Below are 21,731 nucleotides of genomic sequence, written 5' to 3'. Positions count from 1 at the left end.
GCCAAGTTTGCATAAAGTTTAAGATTAGGAAAATTGACACATAAAGAAAAACATTTATTTTTTGGTTCTTTCCTGAATGTTTAGTGAATTTCCTCGTTGACAAGAATAAATATACAGTAACACACCAGCCAACTATGAAAAGTACCACAAATTGGAGCAAAAACATCAAATACATTGTCAGGATATTGTGTATCAGTATACATGTGTATTTGCAAGGAACTGAACTAAAGTCACTTTAAATTGATTAGAGGAGACAAGTAGCAGGTTTTTGATGTATTAACACCAGATTTTCTTAAAATGTTATTAAGCCAGAGAAGAGGCAGTTCAAGCATGGTATAATGTGGCAGGAAGTTCTGCATCAAAAGCAGATGCTATAAGGGCAACTATTAAAAAGCAAAGGTTAAGGGCATGCCACCTCCCATGTGGAGAAGCAAGCACCTAACAGGCAGACCTTTCCAACGATGACAACATGAGTTCTGGGGGAGACGCTGAAAACGAGTATCTAAGGGCTCTGGAACAGAAACAGCAACAGGGAGGCTCTGCAGGGGAGTCAAAACTTGGAGGAAGCAAACAGGCATAGAGTGAATTTCCTGGGAGAGAGAGTGTGTGTGCGCTCGCGCCTTTGCCCTAAGGGGGACGTGTAGTTAAGAGGGCATGGAGCAACTAAAACTCTGATAGAAAACTCCCATGTCTTTCTGGTAGGAGGAGTCAGGGAAGAAGCAAGGGGCACCCAGTGGCAATAGAGAATGAGGAAGGAATCCCAGAAGAAAGGAAACCAAAGAATGGGAACCTGAAATGTGGCACAGAGATAGTCCACATTTCAGGCTAACCCTTAACCATGCATGTGGCAGACTGAGGGCAGTCTGAGCTAAGATCTGAGCCATTTTTGAACCCCAGCATGAAGGAGTTTGTACTTGAACTAAGTTAACTGCCTGCTAAAACTAAAACAAAAATTTCAACACCCTTCTGAGGCATTTAAGTGAATCCAAAGTCTCCACAAAGGACATTCACAATGTCTAGGAAACAATCCCAAATTATTGAACATATGAAGAGCCATGAAAATGTGACCCATTTTCAAAAGAATGGTGATCAACAGGTACCAACACCTAGATGACACAGACGTTGGAATTATTAAACAATGACTTTAAACAAGCTATTCTAAACATGCTATATGAGGTAAAGGAATATAGGCTCAAAGTAAAAGAAAAACAAGAAATCTCAAAAGAGAAACAGAAAAGATTAAAATAAACCAAATGGAAATACAGAACTGAAAAACACAATATATGAAATTAAAAATTCACTGGCTTCATAGCAGAGTAATGATGACTGAGAGAAGAGTCAGTGAGTTAACAGAAATTATCTAATCTGAAGAAGAGGAAAAAAAAGGAAAGTAAAAATGAACAGAGCATCAGGAACTACAGGAACAATATCAAAAAGTCTCCTATATACAGGTAACTGGAGTCCCAAAAGGAGGGGCAAGAGAATACAGAACACGAAAAAAAAAAATTAAAAAAAAGAAGAAGAATGTCTAAAAACTTCCCAGATCTGGCAAAAGACACAAATTTACAGATTTAAGAAACTCAGTCAAACTACATAGCATAATCACAAAGAAAACCATGCGTAAGTACCTCACATTCAAACTGCTGAAAAATCAATGGTAAAGGGAAAATCTTTAAAGTAACCAGAGCAAAACAACATGTCACATAGAGGGCAACAATGATCTGAATGACTGCAGCCTTGCCACAGACACCACGGAGGCCAGAAGACAGGGTAACATCTTTAAAACGCTGAAAGAAAAAACCGTAAATTTATATCTAGCTAAAATATCCTACATGAATGAAGGCAAAATAGGGACATCTTCAGATAAAGAAAAACTAAAGGGAATCAGCCTCCAGCACACCAGCACTACAAGAAACAATGAAGGGAGTTCTTCAGGCTTAAGCGAAAACATCTGGATAAATAAAAACAAATTTATCCTTTTAATTTCTTAAAATATATATGACTGCTTAAAGCAAAATTATAACGCCACTTTGTGGGATTTATAATCAAAGCACATGTAATACATCTGCCAACTACAGCCTGAAAGACAACGGGAATTGGAGCAAATGGACCTATGTGGATGTAAGGTTTCTACATTCTGTGTGAAGTGGTACAATATGAACTCTAAGGAGACTGTGAAACATTATAGAGATATACTGAAATTTCTAAAGCAGCTACTAAAAAATAATGCAAAGAGGTCATGCTAAAAACAGAGAAATTAAAATGGAATTCTTTAAAATTTTTTCAAATAACCTAAAAGAAGGCAGGAAAGGGGAAAACAAAGGAATAAAAAAACAGAAAGAACAAACAAAAAACTAATTTTACAATGACAGGCCTAACCATATAAATAATTACATTAAATGTCAATGGGACTAAATACTCCAATAAAAAGTCAGAGTTATCAGAATGGATAGAAGAAAGCAAGACCCAATTAAATGCTGTCTATAAGGGACTATTTTATACACAGATGGGTTGAGACTAAATGGAAGAAAAAGGATACACAAGGCAAATATAAAAAATATGAGGAGGATAGGCTGACCAAATTAATACCAACTTTGACTTAAAAATAACAGTAATACAAAAGATAAAGAAGGGTATTTCATAATGACAAAGGAATCAATTTACCAGAAAGACAAAATAATCATAAATGTGCATGCACCTAGTAACACAGCCTCAAAATATATGCCGTGAAAAACGACAAAATTAAAGGGGGAAACAGACAATTTCACAATCATAGGAGATGTTAACAGCCCCTCTCAAAAACTGATAGAATTATGAAATAAAACATCAGTAAACACAATACCTGAACAACAGTGAGAGATACAGACCAAACCATATGCTGCAGAATTCACATTCTTTACAAGTGTACACAGTATGTTAAGAAAGATCATATCTTATGCTGGGCTATAAAACAAATTTCAGTAAATTTAAAAGGATTGAAGTCATATTAAAATCTCTAAAACCTAATCACAAGAGAATGAAATGATAAATTAGTAACAATAAGAAATCGAGGAAATTTCTAAGTACTTGGAAACTAAACAACATAATCCAAGGTCAAAGGAGAAATTAGAAAACTTATCTAACCTAGTGATAATGAAAACACAACGTATAATTGGTAGGATGCACTTGAAACAGCGCTTAGAGGATAATTTATAACTTTAAAGCCTTGCTTATAATAGAAACAAAAAGAGGTGAAAATCAATGACTGGGAGAGTCTTAGCTGTATATACACTACATACACACTGTCAGCTGGGCTTGAGGCCTCGTGCAAACACACGGGAGAAAGAGGGTCCGGCCAAAAGAAAAAACGGGGCAGACTTGTGAACTGCTTGAATGCTGAATGTTGAATGTTCCCCCACCCAGTTGGCAAAGGGTGGAAGCCTTACCGGCTCAAGGTGTTTAAGCACAAAGTTTGACCAATCACTGGCTGACCACTCAGTTATAGGAAGCCAGGCTCAAAAAACTTCAGAATTTTAAAAAATTACATAACATTCTACCTCAAGAAGCTGGAAAAAGAAGAGCAAAATAAACCCAAAGCAAATAAAAGGGAAAAGAAAACAGAAAAGCAGAAACCAGCAAAAAAGACACCCACAAACAATACAGAAAAAAATAAAATGAGCCAAAAGCTGGTTATTTGAAAAGATCAACAAAATGAGTAACCCTCAGCTAGAGTGATGAAGGAAAAAAGAGAACACAAATCAATACCAAGAATGAAAAGCAACTAAAGCAACTATTACTACAGATTCTGTAAACATTAAAAGGCTAACAAAAAGCACAGGTAAAGTTGAAAGTTATAAGCAGCCTTTTAGCAAATACAATGCTGAATAATCACCTCAAAAGTCGTATCACCACACTAATATTTATCTGTTTAGCACAATCAAAAGCTGTGCTTTTAAAAGGATGATTGAACATAATAAGCACACGCATACTGGGGACTGAAGTGAAGCCGCAAAGCCAAGCATCTCCCGCATCCCAACAAATCATCCTGAACAAGTGCCCGGTGCAGCTTATCGGGAATTTACGTAACTACCTGAAATGGGGCTGGCTTTACAAATTAATCGTTAGGTTTTTACTTCTTCTAAAAGTGCTTTCATCAATTTTTGCTTTTTAAAATGTTCTCTTTCACCTACCTTTTGGCTTGGAGGAGGCCAAGGTGCAACTTTCTTTGGTTGTCCAGAATCCTGTTCATCTGACATCAGCCACCTCCACCATGCTGCGTAAGTTCGACCCCAACGAGATCAAACTCATATATCTGAGGTGCACTGGTAGGGAAGTCAGTGCCACATCTGCCCTGGCCCCCGAGATCAGCCCCCTGGGTCTGTCTACAAAAAAGCTTGGTGCTGACATCACCAAAGCAACTGGTGACTGGAAGGATCTGCGGATTACAGTGAAACTGACCATTCAGAACAGACAGGCCCAGACTGAGGTGGCACCTTCTGCCTCTGCCCTGATCATCAAAGCCCTCAAGGAACCACCAAGAGACAGAAAGAAGCAAAAAGCATTAAGCACAGTGGAAACATCACTTTTGATGAGATTGTCAACACTGCCCGACAGATGTGGCCCCGATCCTTAGCTAGAGAACTCTCTGGAACCATTGAAGAGATCCCAGGCACTGCCCAGTCTGTGGGCCGCAACGTTGACGGCTACTACCCTCACAACATCACAGATGACATCAATATCGCGGTGGAATGCCCGGCTGGTTAAGAACTACAAAGAAAAATGATTTAATGAAGGCTTATTTAACAACTAATAAAACAAAACAAAAAAAATTTTCTTGTAGTATTCACGGTGTATTCCAATCTCCAGCTTTCAAAATAAATGAGAAGTGTATCTTTCTCCACAGGCGAAGAGATAATTGCCTTATAATATATCTGAGGATATGCAAGAAGACAATGTCTAAATATTGAGGGGATGACTAGAAAGTGCTACCACATTTGAAATATTGTTGAGCTCTTTTCTCCATTTAACAAAACTACATTAGATACATAAAAATATCCTAAATATGTCTGAGCTATTCAGATGTGACCATTACAGCTGACTCCTTACTTGAGTACTTTGAAAAAAACCCGCAAATGGTGAGGCTAAGTGATCCTCTCCATGGCATCAAGTCCCATTCTGGTCACGTGCTGTCTCACCTGAAGAGCCAGAGAGGGAGACTATGAACACATGGCATGTATGGGTATCACTATCTGAAGACCCCAAAGCCACCAAGGACCCTCATCTTCACAGCAGCAGCAAACAAAAAGCAACAGGAATCAAACTAAATTGCACTCAGGAGGAGAGTTTTAATAATTCTAATGTACCTGAAAAAGAGCTTTCATATTCATGCTGAAAATGGCTTTAAGGAAATCTTGATTAGACTTAGTACTAGCAAAAGAAAAAGACAGGTGTCAGTTAAAAAAAAGCAACTCCTTCAATGTAAATCAAAAATAGTTTGTAATGGAGCCAAAGAAGCCATTACAAGCTGCTATATAAATAGGCATTTAATGATTTTCCCAATGTTACGTTATTGATCTACCAGGCCCTCTGTTTCCGCTGAAATGAATAAATAATTTGTTTAAGATAACATTAATAGGATTTGCAGCACATTAGATACCCTGGATCGCTCTCATCAGTAAAATTACCACTGTAGGAAACAAACTGTACATTGTCTTTCAAAGAAACATCAGCATAATTTCAGAAATCACAGCAAAAGACCAGAGACATGCGTGGTGCACCCATCACGTGCAAAGAGGCATTTCTAAGCCACAACACCCTGAATATCATTTATTTAGCTCAATAACTAACATACACTTGCTAATGTCAGACACTACTACTCTAAGCACTGAAAACATAATGGCAGATAAGAGATATGGTCCCTCCACTCAAAAAGTTAACAGTCTGCCTGGGAAGACAACCAAGCAAGGTATGTTAATAAAGGATGCCAGGCTGGCAGTGAGAACAGGGTCCGAGCCCCTGCAAAGGGAGCCAGAGAAGACATCCTGAGGCACGGATGTGTAGGCTGAGAAGAGGAGGGAAGCAGGACGGAGCCGGGCTCTGGAGGGAGTGGATGGTTGAGTAAAAGATGGCTTCTGGCAAAGAAAATTATGGTCACTGGCATAGGACACGCAAATGGCCAGGTCTTTATGTTGAGTAGTCTTTTTATGTAGGAAAAGAGACTATTGTGGACAATTAGACGTTACTAGTAAAGCTGCGTATGTCAAAAGACCACAGTCACCTAACTTCTTAATCTAGGAGGAAAAAGTAAAAAAGGTCACAATTTGATCTTGGCCTGTTTCCCACATCAGCCGTTCAAACACACGCTCATTTACTCCTGCCACCATACGTGCCAGGGATGACAGGAGGATTCAATGGCGGAGAAGATGGGCAAGCAAGCAAATCAGAGTACTTCTGTGGCTACATGATTCTGAAACGTAGCTCCCTGATTTCAGGTATTATTGAATAAAACACTGAGCTTAAACGCTACTGGACTACTGAAAGAATCTTTCAATAATAAGTAAAGGAATAGTCATTGTTGGACATCAAATACAGTATAATAGGAACATTGAAAGAAGCTTTGACACCCCATCCACATAAATAACAAACTATGCCTGTGTTTTCAAGTAAATACTACTCACTAGTGTCTTACGGATTTCAAATGGACACACACTCATTTTTACTGCCCACAGCACGGGAGGCCAAGCAGATATGTTAATAATTACCTACCAATTGTCAAGCACTGCTGGTGAAGGGCCAGGTTCTTTGCTGGGAAGTTAGTATGCATGATCTCATTCCACAAAGTAACTATCATCTCCACCTCTCAAAGGAGGAACCTGCGGCTTAGAGTTTGTGTAACTTGCCCAAAGGTGCACGGCTGACAAGTGGTGGATGCAAGGTTAGTTCCCGTGTCAGTCTGACATCGATGCCTGCTGGTCCCCTTCCCTCCCACTGCACAGCTTCAGTGCGGCCCGAGTGTGACCAGAGAGGGGGCTGAAGTGTGACACGGAGGGAGCAGAGGAGGTGTGACGAGACTTTAGGTGGGGAGTTGTTGTTTGGGGTTTGTTCAGCTACACTAAAGTCTTAACCTCAGGGTCCCTGCCCTCAAACTGAAGTTATCTTTGGGCTCTCAAATAATTCAATCCCTCTAGAGTCTATCTAAACTATCTTTCTAAGCATTGTGGGGGAATGGACCACAGAAATAAGCAAACGTTAAAACATTTAAGTAGTATCATTCACACCCTGTATCCAACACTGTTCATGGTGTCATGAGTTCCTGAAGTGCATTTCACACTGAAATCTACTATTAAACAACCATAATAAAATTTCAAAGCTATGCCAAGCTTTGTGTACATAATTATTTCATGTAATCCTCACAACAACCCCTAAAAAACCCGTAACATCATCCTCAGGTTACAGAGCTAAGCAGAAGCTTATCAAGGTTAAATAACTTGCCCAAGGTCACACAATTACAGTCAGTGCAGCAAAAGGACTCCAGAACTAAACTTTGCATCTCTGTAACATAGCATATATTCCTGCAGTGGTCATATAATTTTTTAAAAAATACCTAAGATACTGATATGAATTTGTGTATCTGTAGAAATTTTCTTTGTTATTTTCATTTATAATTACTGATATAGTAATAACTATACTTACTGAAATAGTAATTATAAAATCTGATATATTATCAGAATTACATAGTTTTAGTCTATGACACTTTGCTTAATAAAAAGAAAAATTAACTAGCATATCACTTAAAAATTTCACATTTTTTACATTATTAAAGCACCAGGGAACTTGAAATCTATTTGAATAAGTAGCTTTAAAATACATATTTTCTTCAATATTTTATTCAGTAACTTTTCTTCCTAAGAAAATAGAATATTTTGTGGTGGTTAATATCAAAATTATTTGGGGGTCCAACAAGAGAGGTGGTGTTCCACCTTTTTACAATCCTATTTTAAAAGCAAATAAAATATCTTTCAGTTTGTAAAACAAGTATCTGATACAAATTTAATGGAATAAATAAATCACAAACATTTATAAATAAATAGGAAAAGTACAGAGGATTACAGGAATCACTTTATGGTGTCCCCCATTCCTCTCAATTTGCTACTTCTAACTCTCAAAGGAAATACACCCATCATTTTAGAAAATGCAGTGGGAAAGGAACAAAAGTGAAAAATACGTGATGTAGTCTGTCTAAAGAATCAATATATTTGTCTTATTTTCTCATCTACACGTGACACTTATCAATTACTTCCTTTATTTTACAGACAAACTCAAAACAAACCAGGCAGCAATGCCTGTGAATCAGCTGACTGAACCCACAGCATTTAGCCTGGGAAGTAGGCAAGCTCCCACTTTTAATTAATACACAAAACAAATGTCCAAAACACTTACCAATCTGTACTTGTTCAGGCTGGCTGAGGGAAACAAATGCTGATGTATCATCAATCCAGGATATCTGAATGTTACCTATAATACCGAATTAAAAGCAAAGCAAACATTTTAGCATTTAGATTGCTATCAGATTTCATTTGTGTATCTGATATATTTCAGTATATCCATTAATTTAAAGACAGATGAGGTGGTTTAAAATTCGATCAAAATCTCAGCACTGCACATAGATAAAACTTAAATTTCCCACAGCAACTATTTCAGTTAAAATTTCAAGAAAAGAGACAAACCAGGAAAAAAGAAGAAACTTTAAAAACTTGTTTTAAAAACAAAAGAAAGATCTTTCTGGATTAAATCCTGGAGCAGTCTGTCATTCAACCTAATCTCATATCAGGCCTGGAGACTTTTTTCCTATCAAGATCACTAATAAAAATCAAAGACCACGTAGTTAAACTATGAATGGGGGACATAAAATAAATCCACGTAGCAAGAAGTGAGAAAAATTCAACGGTTGCTCTCAAGGCCAGGTAAAGAAAACAGGTAGAACACGGTGGACGAGGAAAAGAAGGCGTCAGAGAGAGAAAACCAAGACAGACTAATAGAGAAAAGAAAAACAGAGAGGGGCAGAAAGCAGTGTAGTGGAACAAAATGATTTTCACATACAGAGACAAATCCTCAAAGAAGGCGAAATGCAAAGAGAATGGAATGCAGGAGGAGGAACCAAGAGGAAGGGGAGGGACAGTGAGGCTGTAGAAAACCGGGGGAAAAGCAGAGATCAAGCCAGTCTTGCTCCCATTCTTCTCGAAAAAATACAGACGATTGGAATTTTTTAAAATGGGTAAACATCACCAGAATTTAGCAATGAAAATATGTTTTAGTGCCTACTATAATTTTTGAACGCTAGGAATGCTTGAAAACTGCTTTGTTTTGCTGTTACAGGAAAAAACCCTCACTTCCTGCTGCACAGTGGGGTGCTGTGACTTTCTCAATTACAAAAATCACTTACTAGTATTTCATTACCTCTTCACTCTGTGTGTTTTTTAGATAAATAATAATATCTAACATTTATTGAGTAGTTACTATATGCCAAATACTATTCTTTTTTCATTTTAGCTGAAGTATAGTTGATTTACCACATTGTGTTAGTTTCTCATGTACACCAAAGAGACTCAGTTATACACATATATTTCTTTTTCACATTCTTTTCTGTTATGGTTTATAATAGGATATTGAATATAATTCCCTGTGCTATACAATAAATCCTTGCTGTTTATTTATTTTATATATAGTAGTTCGCATCTGCTAATTCCAAACTCCTAATTTACCTGTTCCCCACCCCCTTTCCCCTTTGGTAACCATAAATTTATTTTCTGTCTGTGCATCTGTTTTTGTTTCATAAATAAGCTCACTTGTGTCATATTTTAGATTTCATGTGTAAGTGATACTATATATTTGTCTTTGACTTACTTCACCTAGCATGATTAATCTCTAGGTCCATCCATGTTGCTGCAAATGGCATTATTTTGTTCTTTTTTGGTATTCCACTGTATATATATCCCAACTTCTTTATCCATTCATCTGTCGATAGACATTTAGGTTACTTCCATGTCTTGGCTATTGTAAATAGTGCTGCTATGAACACTGAGGTACATGTTTCTTTTCAAATTAGAGTTTTCCCCTGATATATGACCAGGAATGGTATTGCTGGATCATATGGCAACTCTACTTTTAGTTTTTTAAGGAATCTCCATACTGTTTGTTTCTTTTTAAAATTTTTACTTTTCTTTAAATTGATTTCTTTGCAGAGGAGGGGTAATTAGGTTTACTTATTTAGTTAGTTTATTTACTTATTATGGAGGTACTGGGGACTGAATCCAGGACCCTGTGCATGGCAGGCATGGGCTCTACCACTAGAGCTATACCACCCCCCCCATACTGTCTTCCATAGTGGCTGCATCTCCCATCAACTGTGTAGGAGAGTTCCCTTCTCTCCACACCCTCTACAGCATTTGTTATTTGTTGACTTTGTAATGATGGTCACTTTGACCAGAGTGTAGTGGTACCTAACTAGTTTTGATTTCCATTTATCTAATACTTAGCAATGTTGAGGATCTTTTCACATCCCTGTTGGCCATCTTCACATACTATTCTAAATGCCTTCCACGGATCAGCTCATTTACTCCTTGTGACATGCCTGTGAAAAGGTGGTATCACTGTTGTTGTCATCATCATCATCATCTCTGATGAGGAAACACAGATGCAGAGAGGCTAACCTGCCTAATAACACATAGCTAATCTTTTATTAATTAAAATAAAAAAAATCCTACTCGGAGCATTCTGCTTAATAGACAAAGTTTGACTAAATCGGGATAAGAACTTAACAATACAAGATGAGAAACAACAACAGCATCAAAAGCTTTCCAAAGAAATGAGCTGTGAAATTCAACTGCATTTCTGTATCTGCATTTAAATTAAAAAGCAGGACTAGAATTTCAGAAGTCATTTAGACTATGTGCAAAGATTAGAATAACATTCCAGAAATACATCTGCTTTCACCTACTTTTCTGAAAATTAAGTGTGTAACATTCTGTACTTAGAGAATCTAATACATGCTTATTTTAGGAAATATAGAAAACCACAAAAAGGAAGAAAAAATCCTATCTAAAACATTCAGTGATAACAACATGATGCTTCCTTTCAGTCTGATTCCTACACAAAATTTCTAAAAGAACAATGTGAATTATACAGGATTCCTACTTTATATCTGCTTTTTACCCTAAGTACTAAAATATAAACATGTTACCATCTTTTTTTTTTTTTTAATTTGGGGGGGTAATTTATTTATTTTTGTACCTTGTGTATGTTAGGTACGTGCTCTACCACTTGAGCTATACCCTCCCCACAACATGCTACCATCTTTTAATAAACTCTTCAACTATTTTTTAAATGGCTATATACTAGTCTGTTGGGGAGGTACATAAACATTTACTAAACATTCTTATTGGAAATTTAGGTTTTTGTTGCCTCTACTTTATGCAAGAATTCCCATTGCAAATGATGTGACTGACAAAGGCTTAATTTCCAGAATATATAAACAGCTCAGAAAACTTAATAACAACAACAAAAAAACAAACAACCCAATCCAAAAATGGGCAGAGGACGTGTTAAACAAGCAATTCTCCAACAAAGACATACAAGTGGCCAGTAGGCACATGAAAAAATGCTCAATATCACTAATTATCCAAGAAATGCAAATCAAAACTACAATGAGGTATCACCTCACACCAGTCAGAATGGCCACCATTCAAGTCTATGAATGATAAATGCTGGAGAGGGTGTGGAGAAGAGGGAACCCTCCTACACTGCTGGTGGGAATGTAGTTTGGTGCAGCCATTGTGGAAAACAACATGGAGTGTCCTCAAAAAACTAAAAATAGACTTATCATATGATCCAGCAAACCCACTTTTGGGTATATATCCAGAGGGAACTCTAATTCAAAAAGATACATGCACCCCAATGTTCACAGCAGCACTATTATATACAACAGCCAAGACATGGAAGCAACCTAAATGTCCATTGACAGATAACCAGATAAACAAGTTGTGGTATATTTATACAATGAAATACTACTCTGCCATAAAAAGAATAAAATAATGCCATTTGCAGCAACATAGATGGACCTAGAGATCTTCATTCTAAGTGAAGTAAGCCAGAAAGAGAAAAAAAATGCCATATTATCACTCACATGTGGAATTTTAAAAAAAGGGGAAAAAAGACAGTATGAACTCATCTACAAAACAGAAACAGACTTACATAGTAAACAATTGTATGGTTACCAGGGAAAGGGGGTGGGGAAGGGATAAATTTGGGGGTTTGAGATTTGCAAATGTTGACCACTATATATAAAAGTAGATTAAAAAAAAAAAACAAGTTTCTTCTGTATAGCACAGGGAACTATATTCAATATCTTGTAATAACCTTTAATGAAAAAGAATATGAAAACAAATATATGTATGTATATGCATAACTGGGACACTGCGCTGTACACCCAAAATTGACACATTGTAACTGATTGTACTACAATTAAAAAAAATTTTTTTTTAATTTCCAAAGAAAACAGCTTAAATACTTCATTTGTTAAAATAAAGAGACATTGCTGAAGACTTATAATCAGAATGGTCTATATAAACCCTAATCAGAAGATTGTTCAGTTTAACCTAATCACCTGACCTGATAAAAAGGTAACAGAAAACCGCCCTACTTTACACACCTATCTTGGTCCTCTCAAACATCTGTATTTGTCTGCTTGGACTGTTTAATGTCAAGCAGCAATTGCCTCCCTTTATGAAACAGACATTCTCTCTGAATTTCATCTTAAAAATTACTTATCTTCCTCCTAGACTTATTTTCCACAATTAGCAGTAAGGGGCAGTCATAGTAACTGCATTTTGCTTTCCATGGATTAATAATAGTGCTCTATCGTAGGGTGCTATCGAAAGTTCCTCAGATCACATTAGCATGAAAACAGCAGTGGACCAAACCCCAGCAGCTCCATGAGTGAGATTAAAACCTTGTATCTCTTTTATGCCCAAGCTAAAGCTATCTATATACCTCTGACCACCTAGACCAAAAGAAGAGCAGGACCCTAAAGTACACCTGTACTTGTGACTTACTTACCAAAGGCACTGAAAAGCTGGTAAAGGTCGCTGGTTTTCCATTCTTTGGGGAACGTCACATGGAGGACATGATCACGTTTAGGCTGCACTACAAGACAAATTTTTGATGAAAGGTTGGCAGCTGAAAAGTGAACAACAGATCAGTGGTTCTCTGATGAAACTAAGCCCAAGTTAACTTGGGGAATTATTATGAAAGCCTCATGATCACCAAATGACCTCTAAAAGTATTCTTGGGACTGGAAGGACGCTGCCACCTGAGCCTAGACCTCACGCTCTGATACTTAAATAGAATCCACAACAATTTGAAATTTAGCAATTCTACACAAAAACATCTCTGTTCATTAAGTCCCTGTGAAAATTACTTAAAGGAGATTTAAAAAAGGCTGCTCTGTTCAAGAAGTTTCACTAAACATTTAACTTTCTCCTTTTAATCTAGTTGTCCACATGTTTATTTGGCTAAAAAAAATTACGCAGTGTCCAAATTAAATGGACTGTAAGTAGAGGCAGTCCTGAGTCACAATCTTATTTTCTAATCCCATACTCACCACTTAATTGTGCAACTCTGAGCAAGAGACCTAACCACCCCAGCCACTCATAAGTTGGGAATGATGATATTAAGCTTGCAGAATTGTTGTGAGAATGACAGATTTAAACATAAGTCTATAATGGGGTACAACACAGCATGTCTTCAAACTATCACGCAATGATTATTATTATCAAGTATAAAGTATAGTTCACCTGTTTCTATATGGCATATATTAAGGCAAACAGAGGGAGGTATACCTCAGTGGTAGAGCATGTGCCCAGCATGCACAGAGTCCTGGGTTCAATCCCCAGTATCTCCATTAAAAATAAATAAATAAAAACCTAATTACCTCCTCCCCACAACCAAAAAAAACAAACCCAAAACATAAGGCAAATAAACCAAGGCTAGGAAAACAGCAATGGAAAAGAATAGTCAAAAGAAGAAGCAACCACCTCCCAAACAGACTGGCTTTCTGAGGTTTTCAACGGAAAAAAAAAAAAAAAAAAATCAACCGACTAAACTTAAACATATACACACTCAAATTAACTGGAAAACAGAAAATGTACTGTTATTGACATGGCCAGTACATCTCAAAATCTATTACATAAATATATATTTAAAGGAAATTATGAATTTAGAGTTCTGAGTGAAAATAAAATAATGAAGAGAAGATTTTTTAAAAAAAAATTCAATTCATGTATAAACTGGAAAATTTAAGTAAAGAGATGAGTTAATCAAGGCCCAAGGGTAACATTAACTTAAGCATACTATTCATATCAACCACAAAATCACTGCCTATTTTTAAGTGAATAAAGCTCATTCTTCAGTAATACTTTTCCTGTTATCCCTTCCAGACCACACACTTAAATGTGCAGATGCAATAAGAAAATAAAAATTCACTTACAGTCTGGTCCTTCCAAGTTTAGATAGGGGATATCCATGACTCTCATAAGGAATAACCTACAAAAGAAAAGAAAACCGGATAATGGACTAATTTCTACTAAAAAACTGATATAGGCATCTATTAGATCTTTGTGGAGAAGCTTCTTAATTACATTATCCTACTTCTAAGATCATTTTAAAAGGACTTAAGACTATAAATTTTTCTCTAGGGCTAAAAATTTATTATAAACAGAAAAAAAAAAACTGGTATCCTCAACATCTACAACAGTGCCTGGCACACAGTAGCTACTCAATAAATATTAGCTAAGTGAACGAAATTAATAATCAAAGAGTTGACAGAAAGTCCTCTGCAGAGCTGCCTTGTTAGTCCAGAGAAACTGAGAGAAAACAAGTGTTAGAGAGTGCTAACCATCTTAACGACCTATGAACAACTGTGCCCACAAACTGTAAAGGTAACCCCTATGGACTGGTGTTTTGCGAGAATGACAGCACAGATGGTTTTTTTGGTTTTTTTGTTTTTAACCAAAATGCAGTCATTGGATGAATACTAATCTTACTGGGTGAATTGCACAATCTTAAATAAGTGATCATCTCAAAAGCTTGTGTCATTACTATCATTTAAAACACATTAAAAGCACAAGGTGAAATAATCCTTGGTGAAAAACAAAAACCTATCACATTGATAGAAACAATAGCAGTTATTCTATGTATATCTTCCAAAAATGGATACAAAGGCACTTTTAAAAGAGTACTTTTAAATTACATCTCTCTGTAATGCCATTCAATTTGCTTTTATTTGCAAGATTAGGGACAAAATATCAGGCATTCTGTTGTCTGTAAGATGATTTTAATGAGTTTTATTTAGATAACGACATATTGTGTGTTTCTGGTAGGGACTGCATTATACAGCAAATTAAAAAGGCAATCCAAGTGCCCAACAAGCAATTAGTTTGGCTTCACTGACCTGCAATTAAGGCACATTACTACCAGGCATTCAAAAGCCAGGCAGGGCATGATCTAGTTTACAAATGGAACCAGCAGCATGAATAACACTGTTCTGTTAACGCCAGAAAAAAACGAAGTCATGGTACTCTGTGGTTTGAGAACTTGTTGCCTAGTCTACAATTTAATGAACCAAATCCTATGGCTAAGAAACCAAATTTATTTTTAGTTCACTAATTTAGGCTCAACTGTACTATTCTGGTTCTGGTAACTGGTTTACCAATGTAATCAATACTGCCTGCAAGGCCAGAAGAGAATAAGACATATAAAAGCTCCCAGGACATAATAGGTTCCCGATGAAAGCAGCTGTTACTACTATTGACAACCAGAACCTGAGAAGTTAGTCCTGGGTTAGAAGGATCAATAGTTTTATACTTCACATAATTTTCAATTTTCCATTTTCCATTTAGTGAATTTAGAGATGGTCCCCAACTTCTAAAAACTCAATCAAAAAAAAAAAAACTTCCATCAACAGTTAAAGGAACATATCAAGCACCATAAAAATAATTTAAAATCTGTACCCAAATTTCAACAGAAGAATAAAAGCTGGGGGGAGGGTATAGCTCAAGTGGTAGAGCTCATGCTTAGCATGCATGAAGTCCTGGGTTCAATCCCCAGTACCTCCACTAAAAAAGTAATAATGATAACTAAATAAAAATAAACCTAGTTATCTTCCCCCACCCCATCCCCCCAAAAAAGAAGAAAAGCTGAATGGACAAGATATTCATTGCTATACTGTCAAATATACCAATGATCGAAATCAACCTCCAGATTCAATAGTACATGGGGGTCAGTAAATTACAGTTCATCATTTCAACAGAATATTAAACAATCAAAATTGACATTAAGACAATTTTTGAAAACTTCAAAACATCAATAAATTGTGATACAATTTCAAGTTAAAAAAAAGCACAAAATTTTATACTACTTTTACAGCTTTGTAAAACATTGATATCAATAAAACAAAAATAAAAAATGCCCCCCTACCCCTCCAAAAAAGCCAATGGTTTTGGGAAAATTAAGCTTTGTTTTTCAAAATTCCTTTTACTACTATTTTTTAAACTTAAGAAGTAAGGGCTACCAGAACTGAGAGGCCCAGGGGAAATAACTGGAGACTTTCTCAGAGAAAGTCCAACTGAAAATTCCAGTTGAATCAATCTTGTGTATCCTGTGCGCCATCTCACCTGCCGTGGAGGAGAGGAATACAAAGTAAAATCACGAGTCTGGGTCTGTAGTTGCTTTATTGCTTTTTACAATATTGTTTTTCTCCAAAAATCATGTGGCCTCAACAATGAGTTTCGAAAACTTATTGTTCTATAAATACAAACAAGGATGACACTTAAAAAGTAGACTTTCCCAACTATCTCACCATGCAAATATTTAAAAAATTTTTTTTCATAGCTATCTTTTCTCAAACATTATACTGGCTATTTGTTCTCTAACACTTCACCTGGATTTTAAGTAACATCTCTGCTTAAAATAAGTAAAAATTTATTCTCAGCAAAAACACTCAAAAGATTTTAAGTTAGTTAATCCTACACTATTTTGTTTGCTTAAATACTTTAACTAAACAGAAACCCGTTTCAAATGAATTATATTAATAGCACTTCTCACTCATCCCCTAGCCTCCACCTTCATGGCTGGGCTTTAGAGAGAAGTGAGTAGCCCCAAACCCTGGAAGAACACGAGACCCAAGTCTGTGTGTGACTTGGCAGACTGCGCCCCATGCAACTGGGAAACCGATTCTAAAACTGGAGCTGGGCCTCTGTGGAACGGAACCAAAGTAAACTCGCCAAGGGCCTCCCTCCCTCCTTAGGCCAGGCGGTTCACAAGCCCCTGCTCTGGTAGCATCCCTGCCTTCTGAGGGAAAATTAAAACACTTCACTGTATGCATGCCTCATCCAGCCTGGCTGTCAGAAGGCCTACGCTGACTTCCTGGGATGATCTGATAAAATTCCTCACATATAGATCATCTGACTGGACTTTTCATTTTAACATATGAGGAAAATGTACTAGGCAAGCAGGAATGCTGACAAACACATGAAAGGATGTTCCTTCACTGTGAATTGTATTGAAGAACAATCTCTTCCAGACGGCCTTTCATCTGCAGAGATCAACAAGACACTCAGACCCATGCTTGCATGAAACGTTATTTCTGTTTCAGTGAAGAGTCAAGACGGCTGTAATTCGGTAAAGACCCTCTAGACAGTGTGAGGCTCTTGCCACATTCCTGCAAGCTTTCTGATGAAATATTGTTTCAGCATTTATTCTCTGAAGGATGGACTCTAACTCCGGCAAAGACTAAACTTAAAATTCCCACTTGATACAAAGTCCAGTTTTATACCAAGATCCTACCATAATTAACTGCATGGCTCAAGTTCACACTCCAGATGCCATAAAACAAATTTTACCCTTTTTGGCATTTGTCAGTTTTTTAATATTCTACAATTATACTGGTGATGCCGCTGATCTCGGCTTTCAAACATGTCTGGAAAGGTTTACGGGTAAAGCACAGCCTAGTCCAGGGTCTTCTGCTCAGCAGCCGGGGTCATTTCAGCTCAGCCTCTCAACAGGCTACACAGAACAGGCTGCAGACAATGCCTTTATATCCAAATAAGCCACCCACCTCTGCTGCCCACGTGCTGTGCGGCACTCACGAAAAGCCATCGGCTCACATTCTTTTCCGACCAGGGTGGTATGACACTGTGACCCAGACTGTATAAGAAGGCTTGGAGTCACAGAAGAATTTCATTTCAGACATAAAACTCCGGAGCCTAGAACTTTGAGCACTTAGTCAAAAGCACCAGCAACACTGGCATCACCTGGGAACTTGTTAGAAAGGCAAATTCCCAGGCTCCAAGAGTGTGTTCAAGGTTCTGCTAATTGCTATGACTCAGCTGGATAATAATGCCTTGTATCAATTTCTCTAAAAAAGTATTAAGTCTAATAATTTGTTTAAAAAGTAAATCATTTTGGCTTAGAAAAACACAAAACTATTACAACAAACACCAAGGACTGCCTTGAAATCCAGGAAGCAGTAACATAAGGCTTCTACCACTCCCTAAAACCAGGAGGTCAACCGTGGCAAGCAACTAGGTTCTCTCAAGAGATAAACTGGGGAAAACTACTGCTGACAGCCATTGTTCTCATTGTTAAGAAAGTAAAAAAAGATTACTTAACCTACTCTCTTGGCAACTCACTGGCAAAAGTCCAGCCTGTTTCTGTGACTTGGCCACAAGTCAACAATCTAGCATCACAAACTTTAGCCACTAATGCAGCATCTAGGCTGGCCAACACTGGAAGGAGGAACACACAATGCAAAGAATCAGATGTCTCCAACCTTATCAGAATTCTCCGACCTTCACAACAAGTTTCAGACCCAGATTTTGGCAACCACAAAACACACTAAGCAGCTCAGAAGAAGTACACTAAGATCGAAGGTTATTCTTTGATGACACAACAGCTTGCCTTGGACTATGGCTCATCTGAACCATTCCCTAGTTGTCCAGTGAATAAAAAACGATTGCAAAACAATGCCAGCATTAACCCATTTTATGCGGCCGTGCGCAAGAAAACCAAAAGGGCAAAGATGAGATTCAACAACGCACATGAGAAGTCTTGCAGGTGATTCAGGAAGACTTCGCACAGAGGCTGAAACCTCTGGGAACTCAAAAAATCTTTATAGTTCTTTAAAATTCTGCATTACCGAGTCTACGAATAAAGCCAATAATTCTATTCAGAAATGAAAGGAAATATTTAATGCTTTCCACTGCTGCTAATGGATGGTAGAGAAAGTAAGTGAATCAGTGAGGTGCGTTGGGGGGAGAAGCAATTGGCAGGGGAGTGGGTAAATATAGCTCAGTGGTGAAGTATATGCTTAGCACGCAAAAGGTCTTGGGTTCAATCCCCAGCACCTCCATTAAATAAATAACTTTTTAAAAAGGAAGAAGAAATTGGCCAAAAAACTAGTAATACCCAGTGCAGTGCAGTCGCAGTGCATCTACCTGACAAAAGCCCAACACATAGATTGGGTTCTAACTGGACCAGGATATGTCCACCTGACAAACCACTGAAGGCCAGCTCCATGACGCTGATCACTAGTTTTAATGTCTTTTGAAAATCCCTTATTGGAATTTTTTGTTATAAAATTACATATCCAGTACAATCTCAAGTAGTAAATGAGGTCCAGTGACCTCTATTAATAAATGAGATAGACAGAGAAAACACACTGTTAGGAAATTCATTAAAATGATAGCTTTTTCTCTTTTTGGCTGGTGGAATTACAAGCGGGTAAGTTTGTGACTCAATCAGGAAAAAATACACTATTTTTTTAAAAGGAAAAAGTTCCTGACTAAAATGACAGTCTTTACTACTGCTCGTTCAGCCTCATTTACTCCTCTGGTGTCTGGAGGACAGGCAGGGAACCACCAGCCCTATCACATAAGGGATGAGGAAGCAGGTTCTTCCACGTCCAGTGGCCGCCACGGGAGGAGAGACAGACTCAGACTCAGACCTTCCCACTACAGGCCCTACACTCAAGGCCCCCACCTTCTCTCTGCTCCCCTCACACTGGGCTTTTAACCTGAGCTATTTCCAAAGTCTCCATGTGTAACAGTGAGCCTGGAGTCCTCGCAGGAGCCTCTAGGGGACCAATTAGGACTTCAGTCCTGAATCATCTCTGGTGTGTATCAGTGAAGCAAGAACCTGAGATATAAGTAAAGATTCCAGACATGAGGGGGTTTTTTGGTAATGCTCTAAGGTCTGATTAAATTATAGCTCTGAGTGTGGTGTGTGTGTGTATGTGTATGTGTGTTTGTGTGTGTGTGATGGGGCAGAGTCCGGATACAAAAAATGATGCCGCCATCTGAGAAGAGCTTTGGGTAGACTGAGGAAGGCAACCAGGAAGAACAGGGAGAGAAGAGAGCCATGTTGCCAGAGGTCAAAAGCACAACATTCCCATGATTACACTGCAGGAAGAGCTATGACCTGGGCGCCCTGGGCATAGGGCCTTCCAGTCACAGCTGCCCCCACTCCCCCCCACAATGCCATGGTCACCAGCAGGAAAACCAGTGAACAGCACTGCTCAGGCTTGGCAGATATGCTGCGGTGTCTGAATTCAAGAGCTCATTCTATGTAAGGTCAGACTTATACACACACACGGGCCTGAAGGATCTAGGACTGCTGATGCTCTGGCATGTCTTTATAAAGGGGAACAGTGTTTATTCTGGTCTCTGGCCCAAGACAAAAGGAAAATTGTCAAGCCCCCAAACTTTTCTTCCTTCCTCCCAGAGATTCAGTATTTCAGTCGATGGGTAAAAATTTGCATTTGTTCATCTGCTTTCTTTAAGATGACACTTCTCTTCCTAAAAAGCTTCACCTCAGAAAAGAGATTTCGCAGTAAAACGGCACTCCTCTCATCCCACTGAAAGCCCAGGACACAGAAATGTCGAGTAAAATCTAATCTCGGCACAATCTGAGCAGTGAATTAATTTGTACCTCACCCCCAGTCCCAAGCCTTCTTCCAAAGGAAAACTGAAACCTCTAACGACCGCCAGCTCCACTGCACTTGCAAACGGTCTTGGTATTTCCTTCAGGGCACAGCAGTAAACGCACTTCATAAGAACCCTGTATGCAAGGGCTCATCATTATACATATTTATGCGCTATAAAAAACTAATTTTATCATCCAGGGTAGGAAGCATGCCGACATCTCTCACAAAATAAGCTCATTTATTTTGCTCACTAAAGCTCTTGTGTGAAATCAGAGGGCGACTGCTGGCTAGAAAGGAGTTACTGTGGCACCAGCTATTTCCATTTCACTTGGGGGGCGGGCGGGGGGGGGATTCAATTTCCAATCTAGTCACTTGATGTCTTGACAAATAGAGCGTTACCCGACATTTATCCTGAAGCCAACTCATGTCCTTTCTTAAACAGAGATGTAACACAAGACACAAGGAGGGGGGAGAGAAAGGAAAAAAGAAAGAAAACCAGCAGCTCATTTCAACAGTCTCCATCAAATGAACCGTATCAAATTATATCAAATAAAAGTGTTAAGCTAAACATTGTACAAAGGCAACGTCTGCAGGACCTATAAAACAGCAGATTGTAAAATGTCAGAGGAAACTAGTCCCACACAATCCGATGGTCAAAGTCAACATCTTCTAGAATCACTGCTCAAGCCAAACACTGAGAGAGAAAGAAATCTTTCAA

At 38.0% G+C, this 21,731-nt stretch overlaps 1 protein-coding gene and 1 pseudogene across 6 annotated transcripts in view; one reads left to right on the top strand and one right to left on the bottom strand.

Annotated features, from left to right (window-relative positions):
• Positions 1-21,731, bottom strand: part of PARN (poly(A)-specific ribonuclease) — a 148,587-nt gene that overhangs the window by 81,563 nt on the left and 45,293 nt on the right. For all 6 annotated transcript variants that reach the window (XM_010961112.3, XM_045521250.2, XM_010961111.2 and 3 more), the window contains 3 exons: positions 14,522-14,577; positions 13,093-13,179; positions 8,419-8,493 (listed from right to left, as the gene is read on the bottom strand). In XM_010961112.3, the coding sequence (XP_010959414.1) occupies positions 8,419-8,493; positions 13,093-13,179; positions 14,522-14,577 (218 nt within the window). The remainder of the gene's footprint in view (positions 1-8,418; positions 8,494-13,092; positions 13,180-14,521; positions 14,578-21,731) is intronic.
• On the top strand, positions 3,825-4,863 carry LOC105073754 (large ribosomal subunit protein uL11-like; annotated as a pseudogene).

This window comes from Camelus bactrianus, chromosome 18 (genome assembly GCF_048773025.1).
Source record: "Camelus bactrianus isolate YW-2024 breed Bactrian camel chromosome 18, ASM4877302v1, whole genome shotgun sequence".
NCBI lineage: Eukaryota > Metazoa > Chordata > Mammalia > Artiodactyla > Camelidae > Camelus > Camelus bactrianus.
The sequence above is the reverse complement of the archived record's forward strand: the minus strand, read 5'-3'. Positions and strand labels throughout refer to the sequence as shown.